At 42.5% G+C, this 15,191-nt stretch overlaps 1 protein-coding gene across 1 annotated transcript in view; it reads right to left on the minus strand.

Moving 5' to 3' along the window:
• Positions 1-15,191, minus strand: part of SRPX (sushi repeat containing protein X-linked) — a 100,195-nt gene that overhangs the window by 52,863 nt on the left and 32,141 nt on the right. The window contains exon 2 of the mRNA XM_075850762.1: positions 5,866-5,934. Coding sequence (XP_075706877.1) covers positions 5,866-5,934 — 69 coding nt within the window. The remainder of the gene's footprint in view (positions 1-5,865; positions 5,935-15,191) is intronic.

Here is a 15,191-nt window from a genome sequence, read left to right on the forward strand (position 1 = left end):
CGAATCTCTCTTCCTGTTCCGGCTACACCCAAGTACCCGCAGCTGACGGCATTTGGAGACTTTCTACAGGTCTGGCAGCAAACCCGGTCCTCTATTTTGCAGGTAGTCGATCACATGAAGCGAAAGCCAGATACTAGGAGTAGAGAGCCGCCTCAGTATCTGCAGGGTACCAAAGTCCGGCTGTCCTCATGGAATATCCGTCTGAAGGTACCTTCCTACAAGTTTGCTCCCAGATTCCTCGGACCCTTTGAGATACTACAACAAATAAACCCTGTTTCCTATAAGCTTCAGCTGCCTCCTACTCTCAGAATCCGCAACTCCTTTTCATGTGTCCGTCCTGAAGCCTGTGGTCCTGAACCACTATAATTAGACTCTTGGTCCCACAGTGGCTCCCAGCAGTTCTTCTGACGTGTTTGAGGTGAATGAAGGAGATCCTGGACTGCAAAAGGGTAGGAGGAAGGACTTTTTATTTGGTTGATCGGAGGGGGTTTGTTTGAGAAGAGAGGTCATGGGAGCCAGAGAAGAACGTCAATGCTCCTACCCTCATTAAGAAGTTCCTCTCTCGCTTTGGTCCCAAGAAGAGGGGTCGTAAGAAGATGGATAATGTAACCTTCACAACCGCGGACCGTCGTTCTTACCTACCCCCCGACGGCCGTGGCCATGGACGAGTGAGTTCCAGGTGGCATCTCCCTCCTGAGAGACACAGGCACTCACTTCCTCATCGCTGCACTAGTTCCCATATGTTCCTATTGGCTTCCACTCAGGATCACAGTTTTCTCCAAGAGTCTAAAAATTTTTTAGCAGCTTAACTGACAAATCAAATATCATATGTTAAAAAAACCTATGTGTGTTTTTTTTTTTAACATGTCCAGCAGCATTGGAAACATGAACAATTTTTTGATTACAGCTATCACTGCATAAAATAGGACTAGAACTCTATCTGAATTAGGTCACTGTGAAGATCGGCATATACAATAGGACAAGCCCCTATCCCGCTTCTAGGACCCAGAACCAACCTGATGCTTTATCACAGTCATATACAGGGTGATTCAAAAAGGATGGTGCAAAATTACAGCCTCAGTATTCATAACTGGGAGAACACAAAACAATGTCTAGGCGATTAGGCGATAGTTTACTTCTGTCCGGATGCTTGCCAGCATATCCTCGGATATGGACTTCACTGTTTCAGTGATGCGTTGTCTCAGGTCATTCAGATCTTGTGGCTGGGGGAGGCAGATACACTGATTCCTTGATGTAGCCCCACAGAAAGAAATTGCAGGGTAGTAGATCTGGCAATTGTGGAGGCCAGCGCAACATTGGTAATTTGATGTTTCCGACGCGGCTGATTCAACGTTCCAGTAGCGTTTCATTCAGGTATCGGCGAATTTTCAAATGGAAATGTGGAGGTGCGCCATGCTGCAGATAGACTACGTTTGGCAGATCTTCCTCTGTCTGTGGCATAAGCCATTCCTTTAACATGTCAAAGTAGGAGTGGCCAGTGAGAGTATCTCGGCAAAAATTAAGGGACCGTAGACTTTGTGCCCGCTCATTACACAGAACACTGCTGTTAGACTACGTTTGGCAGATCTTCCCCTATCTGTGGCATAAGCCATTCTTTTAACATGTCCAGGTTGGAGTGGCCAGTGACAGTATCCTCAGCAAAAAAGAAGGGACTGTAGACTTTGCGCCTGCTCATTACACATAACACGTTTACAAGTCCCTCGATAAGGGCACATGGGTTTTCTGAGCCCCAAATTCTAACGTTGTGGCGATTGACCTACCCACTGAAGTGAAAGGTAGCCTCATTGCTGAACACCAGCCTTTCAGTGAATTAGTCTTTTTCCAATCGGCCCTGCAACTGAATTCTAAAGTCCCAGCATTTCGGTTTGTCGTCTGGTCTTACTCCTGAAGAAGATGTAATTTGTATTTCTTACAACGCAGACGTTTTCTTTAAATACGCGATACCGTGATTTGTGGCACCTGTAGTTCCATACTAGTCAGCCTGGTCGACTTTCTAGGACTACGCTTGTACACGGCTCGAATCCTGTTCACTGTCTCTTCCAAAGTCTTTGGGCGGCCCGGACTTTCTCCATGACAAACACCCTGTGGTTTCGAGTTGCTTCACCCAACCCAAAATACAGTTTCTATGCGGAGCACATTTACCAAATGGATTCTGAAAGTTTTGTTGTACCATCACAGCAGACCCCATTCTTGCAAATTCCACCACGCCAAAAGCTTTTTCTTGCTTTGATGTCGCCATCTTATGTCACAATATGTAACCACATTTCAAATTTGGCTCTTGAAAATGAAAGCTGTGATGTGATTGGTTGCTATGGGCAACTTTGCCTGTTCTGCTTTGATTTTCAGTCACTGGCTATTTACCACTGATGTTACTTTAACAACAGGCCTTTACTTTTGCCCCATCCTTTTTGAATCCTCCTGTATAGGGGAGGAAGCTATGCAAATACAATGCCCCTTCCACTGAAGTTTATGGTGGTCGCAAGACAGCAACTTCTTTTAAAATAGAGCCACACACATGATCCACTTCATGAACTGCCATCAGGAAGGGTGCATGGACAGACGCCCCCTAGTTCCCATTGTGCCCTCCCTATCATGTGACCCTGGACCCATCTGTTTGACAGTAGAGGAAGGAATTTTTTCTATTTTAGGTACGGGATATGCCATAAAAGTATGATACGCACGCATCTTACCTCTGAGACCCGCATTTATTTGGAGAACAGGGCTCCGCAACCGCATAAAGACAGAGAATGAATCAAGATCTTTCCATTCACTTCTATAGAAATTATGGAAATAGCTGAGAACACTTACTTGGCTGTTTCCGTAACTTCCATAAAAGTTAAAGAAGAGAGTACAGCCACCTTTGCCTGGATGTAGTCGCTGCTTCACCATAAGTGATAGGGTTTGGGGGACCCCTGTTCTCCAGAGAGTTGTGGTACCCAGAGGTAATGGAATACCCCTTTTAGGCTAACTGGACTATATCTTGCATGGGTCTGTTTCTAATTTGAACAAATGAACAGTTGATCTTGATATATGTTTTGTTACAAGCCAGGAATTATGTCTCCTGTTTTAGAAGAGAGATAATTACTGTGTCCAGTAGGGGTCAGATTCACATGGTGATGATGCCTCCTGCTGGTATTGAAACAGCACAGGTGATGAAGCTGGCATTATGACTCCTCTGACTGCTGGTAAGTGAAGGAGGGGAAGTATTTTTAGTCCCTCCCTGCCATCAGAAGTGGCTGTTGTAATGAGGTCTTCTACAGTGTTCAACAGACGTCAAAGGTCAGTAAATATATTTCAGCTATCTATATATAAGTGGCTATGTGTCCTATGTGTGTATGGAGCAGAGGCGGATTAAGAAGACCATGGGCCCTGGGCTGTTACCCAAACTTGGGCCCCCCTTCTCCACCACCACCCTGCCGCGCCGTAACTATTGCTAACACTACCTAAACACTAGTACACAAAGTAGGCACATTATGCACAAAGTACACACAGTACGCACATTATGCACAAAGTACGCACATTATGCACAAAGTACGCACATTATGCACAAAGTACACACAGTACACAAAGTAGGCACATTATGCACAAAGTACGCACATTATGCACATTATGCACAAAGTACGCACAGTACACAAAGTACCACATTATGCACAAAGTACACAAAGTAGGCACATTATGCACAAAGTACGCACATTATGCACAAAGTATACACAGTACACAAAGTAGGCACATTATGCACAAAGTACGCACATTATGCACATTATGCACAAAGTACGCACAGTACACAAAGTACCACATTATGCACAAAGTACACAAAGTAGGCACATTATGCACAAAGTACGCACAGTACACAAAGTACCACATTATGCACAAAGTACGCAAATTATGCACAAAGTACGCACATTATGCACAAAGTACGCACATTATGCACAAAGTACGCACATTATGCACAAAGTACGCACATTATGCACAAAGTACGCACATTATGCACAAAGTACGCACATTATGCACAAAGTACGCACAAAGTACGCACATTGTACGCACAAAGTACGCACATTATGCACAAAGTACGCACAGTACAAAGTACGCACATTATGCACAAAGTACGCACAGTACACAAAGTACACACATTATGCACAAAGTACACAAAGTAGGCACATTATACACAAAGTATGCATAGTACACAAAGTACACACGAGTATGCACATTATACACTAAGTAGGCACATTATACACGAGTATGCACATTATACACAAAGTACACCTTGTAAACACATGAATATGGACATTAAACATACATGAATATGGACATTAAACATACATGAATATGGACATTAAACATACATGAATATGGATATTAAACACACATGCACTTACCTTTTATGTCTTCACTGCAGCTCTTCTCCTGCTCACAGCACAGAGCCCGCCGACAGTCTCCCCTCCCCCATGTCCCGACAGCTAGCAGCAGAGATGTTTAGAGCAGGGAAGGGGGGCTGGAGGGGGAGCTTCTAAAGCAGCACAGACCACGGCTGCTAAGTAGAAGCAAAGCTCCCCTCGCCTGACAGGTGCGGTCCTGGCACCGGGGCTCCCTCCGGTGCTAGCGACGCCACTGGGCATGAGGGGGTTCGGGCTGTCATAGGCTCCTTGGGCCCCCTGGCAGTCTTGGGCCCCGGGCGACCGCCCGAAACGCCCTAATGATAATCCGCCACTGGTATGGAGTGTGTGCAGCATGTGTCCAATGTATAAGTGGCATGTGTCCTATGTATGAGTGGTGTTTGTGTGGCATGTGCCCAATGTGTTCATGAAGTGTGTGTGTAGCATGTGTCCTATGTGTAAATGATGTGTGCGGCATGTGCCCTATGTGTACGTGGAGTGTGCATGTCTCCAGTGTGTAAGCTGCGTGTGTGCAGTATGTATGCGTATGTTTATATGTATCTTGGTCTAGCTTTGTTGCTGTTGAAGGCACAGGGGCCATTTGCCGCTAGTGACCACCCCTGGCAGGGTTTTGGTGCACTGCACCAGGAAAATAATTCTTGGGCCTAACAATGACATGATGATAAAAAGTGTAGATTCACTTTAACTTACAGAGCAGATTTTAAAAAAGAGTCAGTGATCACCCGATTTGCTTGTATTGAGCAATTGCATTGCATTTAGCAAACAAATGCAGGAAAACGAGTCAAATAATAACACTAATGTATCATTTATTACAACATAAGGGTATGTTCACACACTTAACAAAAAACGTCTGAAAATATGGAGCTGTTTTCAAGGGAAAACAGCTCCTGATTTTCAGACGTTTTTTGAGCAACTCGCGTTTTTCGCGGAGGTTTTTCACTGCATTTTCTACGGCAGTTTTTGGAGCTGTTTTCCAATGGAGTCTATGAAAAACGGCTCCAAAAACGTCCCAAGAAGTGTCCTGCACTTCTTTTGACGAGCCGTCATTTTACGCGCCGTATTTTGACAGCGACAAGTAAAATTAAGGCTCGTGGGGAACAGAACACCGTAAAACCCATTGAAAGCAATGGGCAGATGTTCGTAGGCGTATTAGGGGCGTTTTTTCAGGCGTAATTTGAGGCGTAAAACACCCGAATTACGTCTGAAATCACTGCGTGTGAACATACCCTTAGTTAAATGTTTACTATTACCAACTCTAGTTGCTGAATACCTAAGAAAAAGAAAGAATTTAAAAACAGAATTATACAGGGAGGGAGCACACCCTAATAAATAAAGACCATGAATGGAATGTAAAGAATTATAATCTTACAAATTCAGCAAATTTAATAGCGAAATTTAGTGAAGCGGGAAGTAGTTTGGTTTTAGCAAGCAGTATAAGCAAAGCAGTCACCTCCATAGTGATATCTAGAGCGAGCATAAGCAGCATCCTCATCATCTTCTAGTGGTGAATGTCCCGATCCTAAAATGAAAAAAAAAAAATAGAAAATAACAAAAAAGCCAAACACAACTGATATCAGTTATGAGTCAGCAAGGGAAATTGATGTTGTTGTCCAGGGATTATTAGCACTGGTGCATTTATGGCGCAATTTCTAAAATGTTACCCGGTTTTCCAACATGAGGTGGTTCTTCAGTTTGTTCCTAAAATATTTATTTTCAGTGGCCTGCAAGAAACATTGTGAGGATCCAAATCACTATCCCCATTGTGTCCTCACATATACATACATGTGTCATAATATAAGCCAGCTATGTAGATTTTGATGTGGATGATGATTTATATCCATACAACGCTCCTATGACAATGTTGAATCAAGTAGTTGCACAGGGTTGTTCTGAGATTACCAGCGCACAGATGTTGCAGGCATCTGTAACTTCAAGCACTCACAATTAAAAATATTTAACATTTTCTGGCAGTTCTCTCTCACAGAGGTTTCTGGGAATTTAGAGAATTCTAAATGGGCCTAATATAGAAGTATAACAAACTTTCAAATACTGTATATTTAGGGTCTGTTCATTCTGTCGTGGGGTTCCACACTGTTGAGTATCCATTGTTTTTTAATGGCAAGAATAGAGTATTCTGCATCAATATTTTCGCTGTCAAAATAAATGGAAACTTGATGGATACCTCACGGGCCCATTATAAGTCAATGGGATTCATCAGAATTTGTTGGGATTCATTTGGAATCAGACCCATCAAAGCTTGGTACCACAAAGAATGGTAGCAGAACAGAAGCCATGGTGCTTATGGGAAAAGAGCTTACCTTGACTGATTCTTCCCCAGTTCCCCACCACTGGTGTCCTTTGCCAACAGACAACTGTCACTATGGACAGAACATCAACAGTTTGGCCAGTAACTGGCCGCCATAGTTACGTGAGAAAAGTCACTATTAACAACATATCATCATGCCGGAGGAACACAAGGTGCAGAGGGTGACTGGAGACGAATCCGTAAACTAAGTACATTAGAAAGTTTCTATTTTAGGCCCTAAGAAACCTTTTTGTGATATTACAAGTTCCAATATTCCTTCGAGTTGACCCAGGATGGGTGGAAGCTCCAGACTAGTTTTTAGTTTTTGACTGGCAATTAACTTGACAAACTGAAGAGTACAATTAATATATGCACCATTCACAATGTTTACATTTTGATTGTAAAAACTTTGTGTGTGTTTAACGCCTACACCACACTCGGAAGATCAGATCTCCTGCATGTCTATCTTGAGCAAAAAGAGGATTGGATCTCAGCACAAGGGAAATGTTAGGGAATGTTTCCCCTCTTCCTTGTACCGAAATCCATTCCTTCATTTCATCAAAAAGCAAGGACAGAAAATCAGATCTCCCAAATTCCTTAACACTCTTTTTAGTCTGGTTATCCAAGCTACATGGGTTTTTATATTTTAAAGCACATTTTGACAAAAAACATACTCGGTCTACAGTTTTTCAAAAAGCCATACAAGTTCATAGAGTGCGGTTTTCGATGTGTCTTTTTTTTAACCAAAAAAGGAGTGGATACCATTGGGAAGTTTTTCCTTTATACTTCTCCTCCACTTAGGATTCACCACTGGCTTTGGGACTTTCAAGTTTGAGTCCACCTGCTTAGCCATGAAATCTCTGAATATTCTAAAGAACAATGCTGTCATTGCTTCCAGGGTCAGTTCAGAGCTAACAGAAGACGGATCATTTTTACACTGTACATGGAACCGCTATCTCTATCTAATTTTTCGAGCTTGCGTGGCCTACAACTTTGTGGGTGCACTTTCGGTTTAGCAGATCTAGCAGTGAATACATTTGATGACCTGACATGGTGGAAACTTGGAATCCTATGACAGTGCTACTTTGGGCTCTTTATTATGACATATCCTAATAATAATATATTTTTGAGTAAGCTACATAGCCATGTTCTTGGCTTTTTTAACCTGACATCAATGTGTTACTAAAATGACAAGACTCAGTTATTAGAATGGGTGTGCATACTCTTTTGGTCTTGTAATACATATTCCATAAGTACTAGATTTTAGGTTTGCTGACTATATGCCTAATGGCAATAAAAACTACAGATTTAGTTTAAAGAGCCTCTCTGGTTGGAGGTATTCCGATAAACTATTAGGGAACTGCATTATTCAACAATTCCCTAAACTATTTTTATTAATGACTTGCAAAAGAAGACATCTGAAAGAGCTTGACAACCGGTGAGTTTGAAATTTCCGGACTACAGTGACAGATTGTATATGGCTGACTTGCTCTATCTTCAGATCACTCCAGCTTGCAGTAGGAGCAATTTCATTATTAGTCATATTTCAGTCAGTAGCTGATAACACAATTTCTATAACAATGCAATAGTGCTCCATGTTATATAATACAGTAGTTTAGTACATTATATTTAGTACAATTATTTCAGCTTTGTAAGCATTGTATAAAGCCAGTTATACTGAATGCTTTTAATTCAAGCTTTTATAAAATAATTAGTTTGTAGTCCATTGCTTTTTCAGTACAAGTAACTTTTTCCTGTAACCAAAAAAATAAAAAATTACTTTTCAAACCTGAAAAAAATTGCAAACAGCCATGGCTAAGAGTATTATGAATTATACACGTCAGTTATTCACCTTTTTGGGGTTAGCAAATATTCAGGCATCACACAATTATTTGAACATAACACAGAGGTACAACAAAGTGCGTCTCTCGCTATGGACGTCCGTCTATAAGCGCTGTGTATTGTTTGAACACCAGGAATTGAACACTTGAACACCAAATTAAATATGGTCGCTAGGGGATTATATCCTCTGCTAAAATGCTGAAGATGAAGAGGAATTTCACCTTTCAGCATGACAACAACTCAAAGCATACCTCCAAATCAACAAAAGAGTGGCTTCACCAGAAGAAGATCAACGTTTTTGAATGGCCCAACCAGAGCCCAGACTAAAAATTCAGGTCACCGCAGTGGTTATAAAAAGTCTACACACCCCTTGTTAAAATGACAGTTTTTGTCATGTTACAAAATCAGTACAAGATGAATCATTTCAGAACTTTATCCACCTTTTAATGTGACCTATAATCTGTACAATTCCATTGAAAAACAAACTGAAATCTTTTAGGGTGGAAATAAAGAACAAAAATAATGTGGCTGCATAAATATGCACACGCTTAGGCTAGATTCACATGGGAGTTGCGCATCTTGGACGTGAAAAACTGCAGTTTTTCACGTCCGAGGTGCATCTGTGCTGTGCGCTGTGGGATGCGATATCACGCATCCCCCATAGACTAGAGTCTATGGAGGGATGCGTGAAGCGTGAAAAAATAGGACATGTCCTATTTTCTCACAGACCCTTCACACAGTCTGTTGAAACAACGGCATGTGAACGGCCACATTGAATTATATAGGTACGTGTGACGGCCATTGTTTCAACGGCCGTCACACGGACGTTTAATACGTTCGTGTGAATAAGGCCTTAAACTAATACTTTGTTGAATTACCCTTTGACTTTATGACAGCATTCAGTCTTTTTGGGTAGAAGTCTATCAGCATGGCACATCTTGACTTGGCAATTGTTGCCCAATCTTCCTTGCAAAAGTGTTCCAAATCTGTCAGATTGCGAGGGCATCTCCCGTGTACAGCCCTCTTCCGGTAACACCACAGATTTTCAATGGGGTTAAGGTCTGGGCTCTGGCTGGGCCATTCCAAAACGTTGATCTTCTTCTGGTGAAGTCATTCTTTTGTTGATTTGGAGGTATGCTTTGGTTCGTTGTCGTGCTGAAAGGTGAAATTCCTCTTCATCCTTAGATTTTTAGCAGAGGCCTGCAGGTTTTGTGCCAATATTGACTGATATTTGGAACTGTTCATAATTCCCTTTACCTTGACTAAAGCCTCAGTTCCAGCTGCAGAAAAACAGCCCCAAAGCATAATGCTGCCTCCACCGTGCTTTACTGTGGGTATGGTGTTCTTTTGGTGATGTGCAGTGCACCAAACATACCTTTTGGAATTATGGCCAAAAAGTTCAACCTTGGTCTCATCAGACCATAACACGTTTTCCCACATGCTTTTGGCAGACTTGATGTAGGTCTTTGCAAAACATAGCCGGGCTTGGATGTTTTTCTTTGTTAGAAAAGGCTTGCGTCCTGCCACCCTACCACACAGCCCAGACATATGATGAATACAGGAGATTGTTGTCACATGCACTACACAACTAGTACCTGCCAGAAAGTACTGCAGCTACTTTAATGTTGCCGTATGCCTCTTGGTAGCCTCCCGGACCAATTTTCATGTTGACTTTTCATCAAGTTTTGAGAGACGTCCAATTTTTGGTAATGTCACTGTCGTGCCAAATGTAATCCACTTCTTGATGACCGACTTAACTGTATTCCATGGTATATCTAATGCCTTGGAAATTCTTTGGTACCCTTCTACTGACTGACGCCTTTCAACTATCAGATGCCTTTCATGTGTTATAAGCTCTTTACGGACCATGGCTTTTGCTTTCACATGCAACAAAGAAAATGTCAGGAAAATCCTAATAGTACAGCTGAACTTTACATGAGGTTACTCAGAATAATTTTAAATAATGGCAGCTGTGTACTGACTACTATTTAACATGAGTTTAAATGTGATTGGCTAATTCTGAACACAACCAAATCCCCAATTATAAGAGGGTATTCACACTTATGCAACCACATTATTGTAGTTTTGTTATTTTTATTTCTCCCCTTAAATTATTTCAGTTTGTTTTTCAATGGAATTGTACAGATTATGGGTCACATTAAAGGTGGAAAAAGTTCTGAAATCATTTTGTACTGATTTTGTAAAATGACAAACTGCCATTTTAACAGGGGTGTGTAAACTTTTTATATCCACTGAACATATAGGTTGTCTAACAATTGTTAAAGATGTTTTTCCCCCTGTTTCATGAAATGTGAATACAACATGCTCAATAGAGCCTTTCCATAATTCGCATTTATTTCAATAAAGAGTGAACATAAGGTGTCCTAAAACACTTTTGTTGGAAAACTCATTAAACTATGGGTCTGTGCTTGTTTTTCCTCAACAACATCAATGTACAGAGGTGACATTAAATAGGTTTTCCACTCTGTACAATTTATTTTTGCTAGAAGGGTCCCTCAAAAATAATATGACAACAGGGTATCCCGCTGCTAAATCCCCTAGCGACCAGCTTTAATTTGGTGTTCAAGTGTTCAATTCCTAGTGTTCAAGCATTACACAGCGCTTATGGATGGACGTGTCAGGTCCTTCAGAGCGAGAGATGCGCTTTGTTGGCACTCTATGCTCCAGCTCATAGATAAGGGAACTTAGTGTGACATCCCCTCTACATACATAATCACAAAAACTTGATCATTAGTATATCAGGCTACAAACCTCTCATGTGGAATTGCAGCAATGCTTAACCGCTTTCGCCTGTAGAACCCCTTACAAAGCAAATAGGCGGAACCAGTTGGGCATTGCTGTGATTCCAGAAGAAAGGTTTTAACCTGATATGCGAATTATCACGTTTTTATGATGAATGTTTAAATTTGAAGTAAAAGCAACTTATCTTACTATCGGGTTCTATGTAGGATCTGTCTTTTATTCCAAAGTAGAAGATATGGGCGGTACAGCAGAACAAGACAAGCCTCCAGGGCCAAATGGGTGCCGACCTCCGGAGATTTGACTTGTAGATCCCACAACTCCAAACAGATGGTATCAAAAAGATGGATTTAATCTCCCATAAACGCAATAAACAGTGCAACGTTTCAGCTGCTCAATGCAGCCTTTGTCAAGCTTGACAAAGGCTGCATTGAACAGCTGAAACATTGCACTGTTTATTGCACTTATGAGAGTGTAAACCTATCTTTTGGATACCATCTGTTTGGAGTGCAGCCTCTCTCTTTTCTACTACTGGCCTGTCTTTTATTAAGCCATTTCAGGAAAAATTAGGAGCGCCAGCCAGCGTTCCAGCAATTAGTGTGCAGTAAAAAGTGGAACCACACAGTCTTAGTCTGTTTGACACTCGAAGGTATCCACAGACTAAGGCCTCATGCACACGACCGTATTTTTTCCCACCCGTAAATACTGGCGTAAATACGGGTCCGGTGTCACACGTATTCGACCCGTTTTGCACCAGTATTTACTGACCCGATGCCCGTAAATATGGGTCCGGTGTCACCCGTATTCCACCCGTATTTACTGGGAACGTTTTCGGCGGCAAAATAGCACTGCACTAATCGGCAGCCCCTTCTCTCTATCTGTGCAGGATAGAGAGAAGGGACAGTCCTTTCTGTAATAAAAGTTAAAGAAATTCATACTTACCCGGCCGTTGTCTTGGTGACGCGTACCTCTCTTCACATCCAGCCCGACATCCCTGGATGACGCGGCAGTCCATGTGACCGCTGCAGCCTGTGATTGACCTGTGATTGGCTGCAGCGGTCACATGGGCTGAAACGTCATCCAGGGACGGCCAGGACGTCGGGCCGGATGTCGAGAGGGACGCGTCACTAAGGCAACGGCCGGGAGACCGGACTGGAGGAAACAGGAAGTTCTCGGTAAGTATGAACGTCTTTTATTTTTATTTTTTTTATGTTGCTCTTTATTCTGATCGGTAGTCACTGTCCAGGGTGCTGAAAGAGTTACTGCTGATCAGTTAACTCATTCAGCTCCCTGGACAGTGACTATTTACTGACGTCGCTTAGCAACGCTGCCGTAATGACGGGTGCACACATGTAGCCACCCGTCATTACGGGAACTCCATAGACTTCTATGGACTGTCCGTGCCGTTATTACGGCCTGAAATAGGACATGTTCTATCTTTTTTAACGGCACGGGCACCTTCCCGTAAGAAAACGGGAAGGTACCCGTGGCCAATAGAAGTCTATGAGCCCGTTATTATGGGTCGTAATTACGACCCGTAATAACGGGAGTTTTTACGGTCGTGTGCATGAGGAGTTTTTACGGTCGTGTGCATGAGGCCGAGGAAAGATATGGACGACGCTGTAGGACTTTAGCCGCGTGATGAGAGTATATAGGACTGGTGCATTCACACATATTTTGTACAGTGGCCACCACAGAACTTGCTCTGGCTCGAGTCTGGTTTGCTTTGAAATAAAAATATATTAAATCTGTTTCAAAATAACTATTTTCTTTAATTTCATAAAAATAAAATGTAAAATATTTGAAATTCAAGGCATTTTAAATAAATGGCTTGTTTGTGCCTCCATATACAGACTACACAAACCACACAATTATAGTGTCTGCAGAGTTTGAAATGCAAAAGGAAGCAAGAGGTTAGAGATTACAGATTACATTGGGAGGATAGTAATCCAGACACATACAACAATAGAACTGGGTTATAAAAAGATATGTGCAAAGAACTGCTATCATCTTCATAAGACTTCTCTGCCTGAAAACATACTGGTAGGGCGTCACCAGCAACTGGTTTATGTGCCTGGCAAGTGTCACTCCTCACAGCATGTATACTGAAAATAGACGAGTGTAGGTAGCCTGTTGCACGGTAAATTTGTATGAGAGTTTACATGCACTATATGGACAAAAGTATTGGGACACACCTCTGTTAGTGGTATTATTGTAAAGTAGCAGGCAACGTAAAGTTACAGAGCGGGGTCGCCGATTGCTGAGGCGCATAGTCACCAACGCTCTGCTGACTCAATAACTGCAGAGTTCTAAACTTCCTCTGGCATTAACACCAGCACAAACGTTATCCCCCGGCCGGGAGCTTCATGGCCTGGGTTTCAATGGGCGAGCAGCTGCATGCAAGCCTTACATCACCAAGTACAATGCCAAATGTCAGATAGAGTGGTGTAAAGCATGCCACCACTGGACTCTGGAGCAGTGGAGTTGTATTCTGTGTTGTGATGAATCACCCTTCCCTATCTGGCAGTCTGATGTATGGGTCTGGGTTTGGCGAATGCCAGGAGAACATTACCATTAATGTGCGGATAGGTTTAGTCAGAGGTAATTTTATCTCTGTCTTTAACCCCTTCCCGATATTTGACGTATCCATACGCCAAAGTCGGGTAGGGGAAGTATGGAACGGGCTCACGGAGTGAACCTGCTCCTTACGATGCCAGTGTCGGCTGTGGTTACAGCCGACACTTCAGAGTAACGAGCGGCATCGCGCTAGAGCGCGATCCCGCTCGTTTAACTTGTTAAATCCCGCAATCAATAGCAACCACAGCATTTAAATCGTTAAAAATCGGGGGGCGACCCCCTCTAACAGCTCATCGCGCCCCCCCCCCCGCAACACAATTGCAGGGGGTCGATGGTTGCTATGGCTGCCTGGGGGCCTAATGTAGGCCCCCAGGTCCGCCATCTTTGTGCTCCTATTAAGCACTGCCTCTGGCAGGGCTTAAAGAGGCTCTGTCCCCACATTATAAGTGGCCTATCTTGTACATAATGTGATTGACGCTGTAATGTAGATTACAGCAGTGTTTTTTATTAGGAAAAACAATCATTTTTGACGGAGTTATGACCTATATTAGCTTTATGCTAATGAGTTTCTCAATGGACAACTGGGCGTGTTTTACTATATGACCAAGTGGGCGTCATACACTTCTCTCCATTCATTTACTTGCAGATAGCGATATAGCTATATCGCTATATGCAGCCACATAAACACACTATAACATTACTGCAGTATCCTGACTATGAATATACATTACCGCCAGCCAGGACGTGATGTGTATTCATTCTCCTGACCACTTCTGTAGCGTCTCTGTGAGTTACAGCATGGCAGGCGTAGTCTCGCGAGATTACGCTGTAAGCTGTCATTCACAGCGAGATCTCGCTGTGCTGTGCTGTAAATCACAGAGACGTGCAGAGAAGTGGTCAGGATTCTGAATACACATCCCGTCCTGGATGGAGGTAATGTATATTCATTATCAGGACACTGCAGTAACGTTATAGTGTGTATGTGGCTGCACATAGTGATATAACTATATCGCTATCTGCAGTGTAAATGAATGGAAAGAAGTGTATGATGCTGATTGGTCAGCATCATACACTCCTCTGTACAACGCCCACTTGGTCATATAGTAAACCTGCCCAGTTGTCCATTGAGATACTCATTAGCATAAAGCTAATATAGGTCATAACTCCGTCAAAAATGTTCATTTTTCTAAATAAAAAAACACTGCTGTAATCTACATTACAGCGCCGATCACATCATGTACAATATAGGCCACTTATAATGTGGTGACAGAGCCTCTTTAATAGAAGCCTGT

The sequence above is a fragment of the Rhinoderma darwinii genome, chromosome 2 (assembly GCF_050947455.1).
Source record: "Rhinoderma darwinii isolate aRhiDar2 chromosome 2, aRhiDar2.hap1, whole genome shotgun sequence".
Classification (NCBI taxonomy): Eukaryota; Metazoa; Chordata; class Amphibia; order Anura; family Rhinodermatidae; genus Rhinoderma; species Rhinoderma darwinii.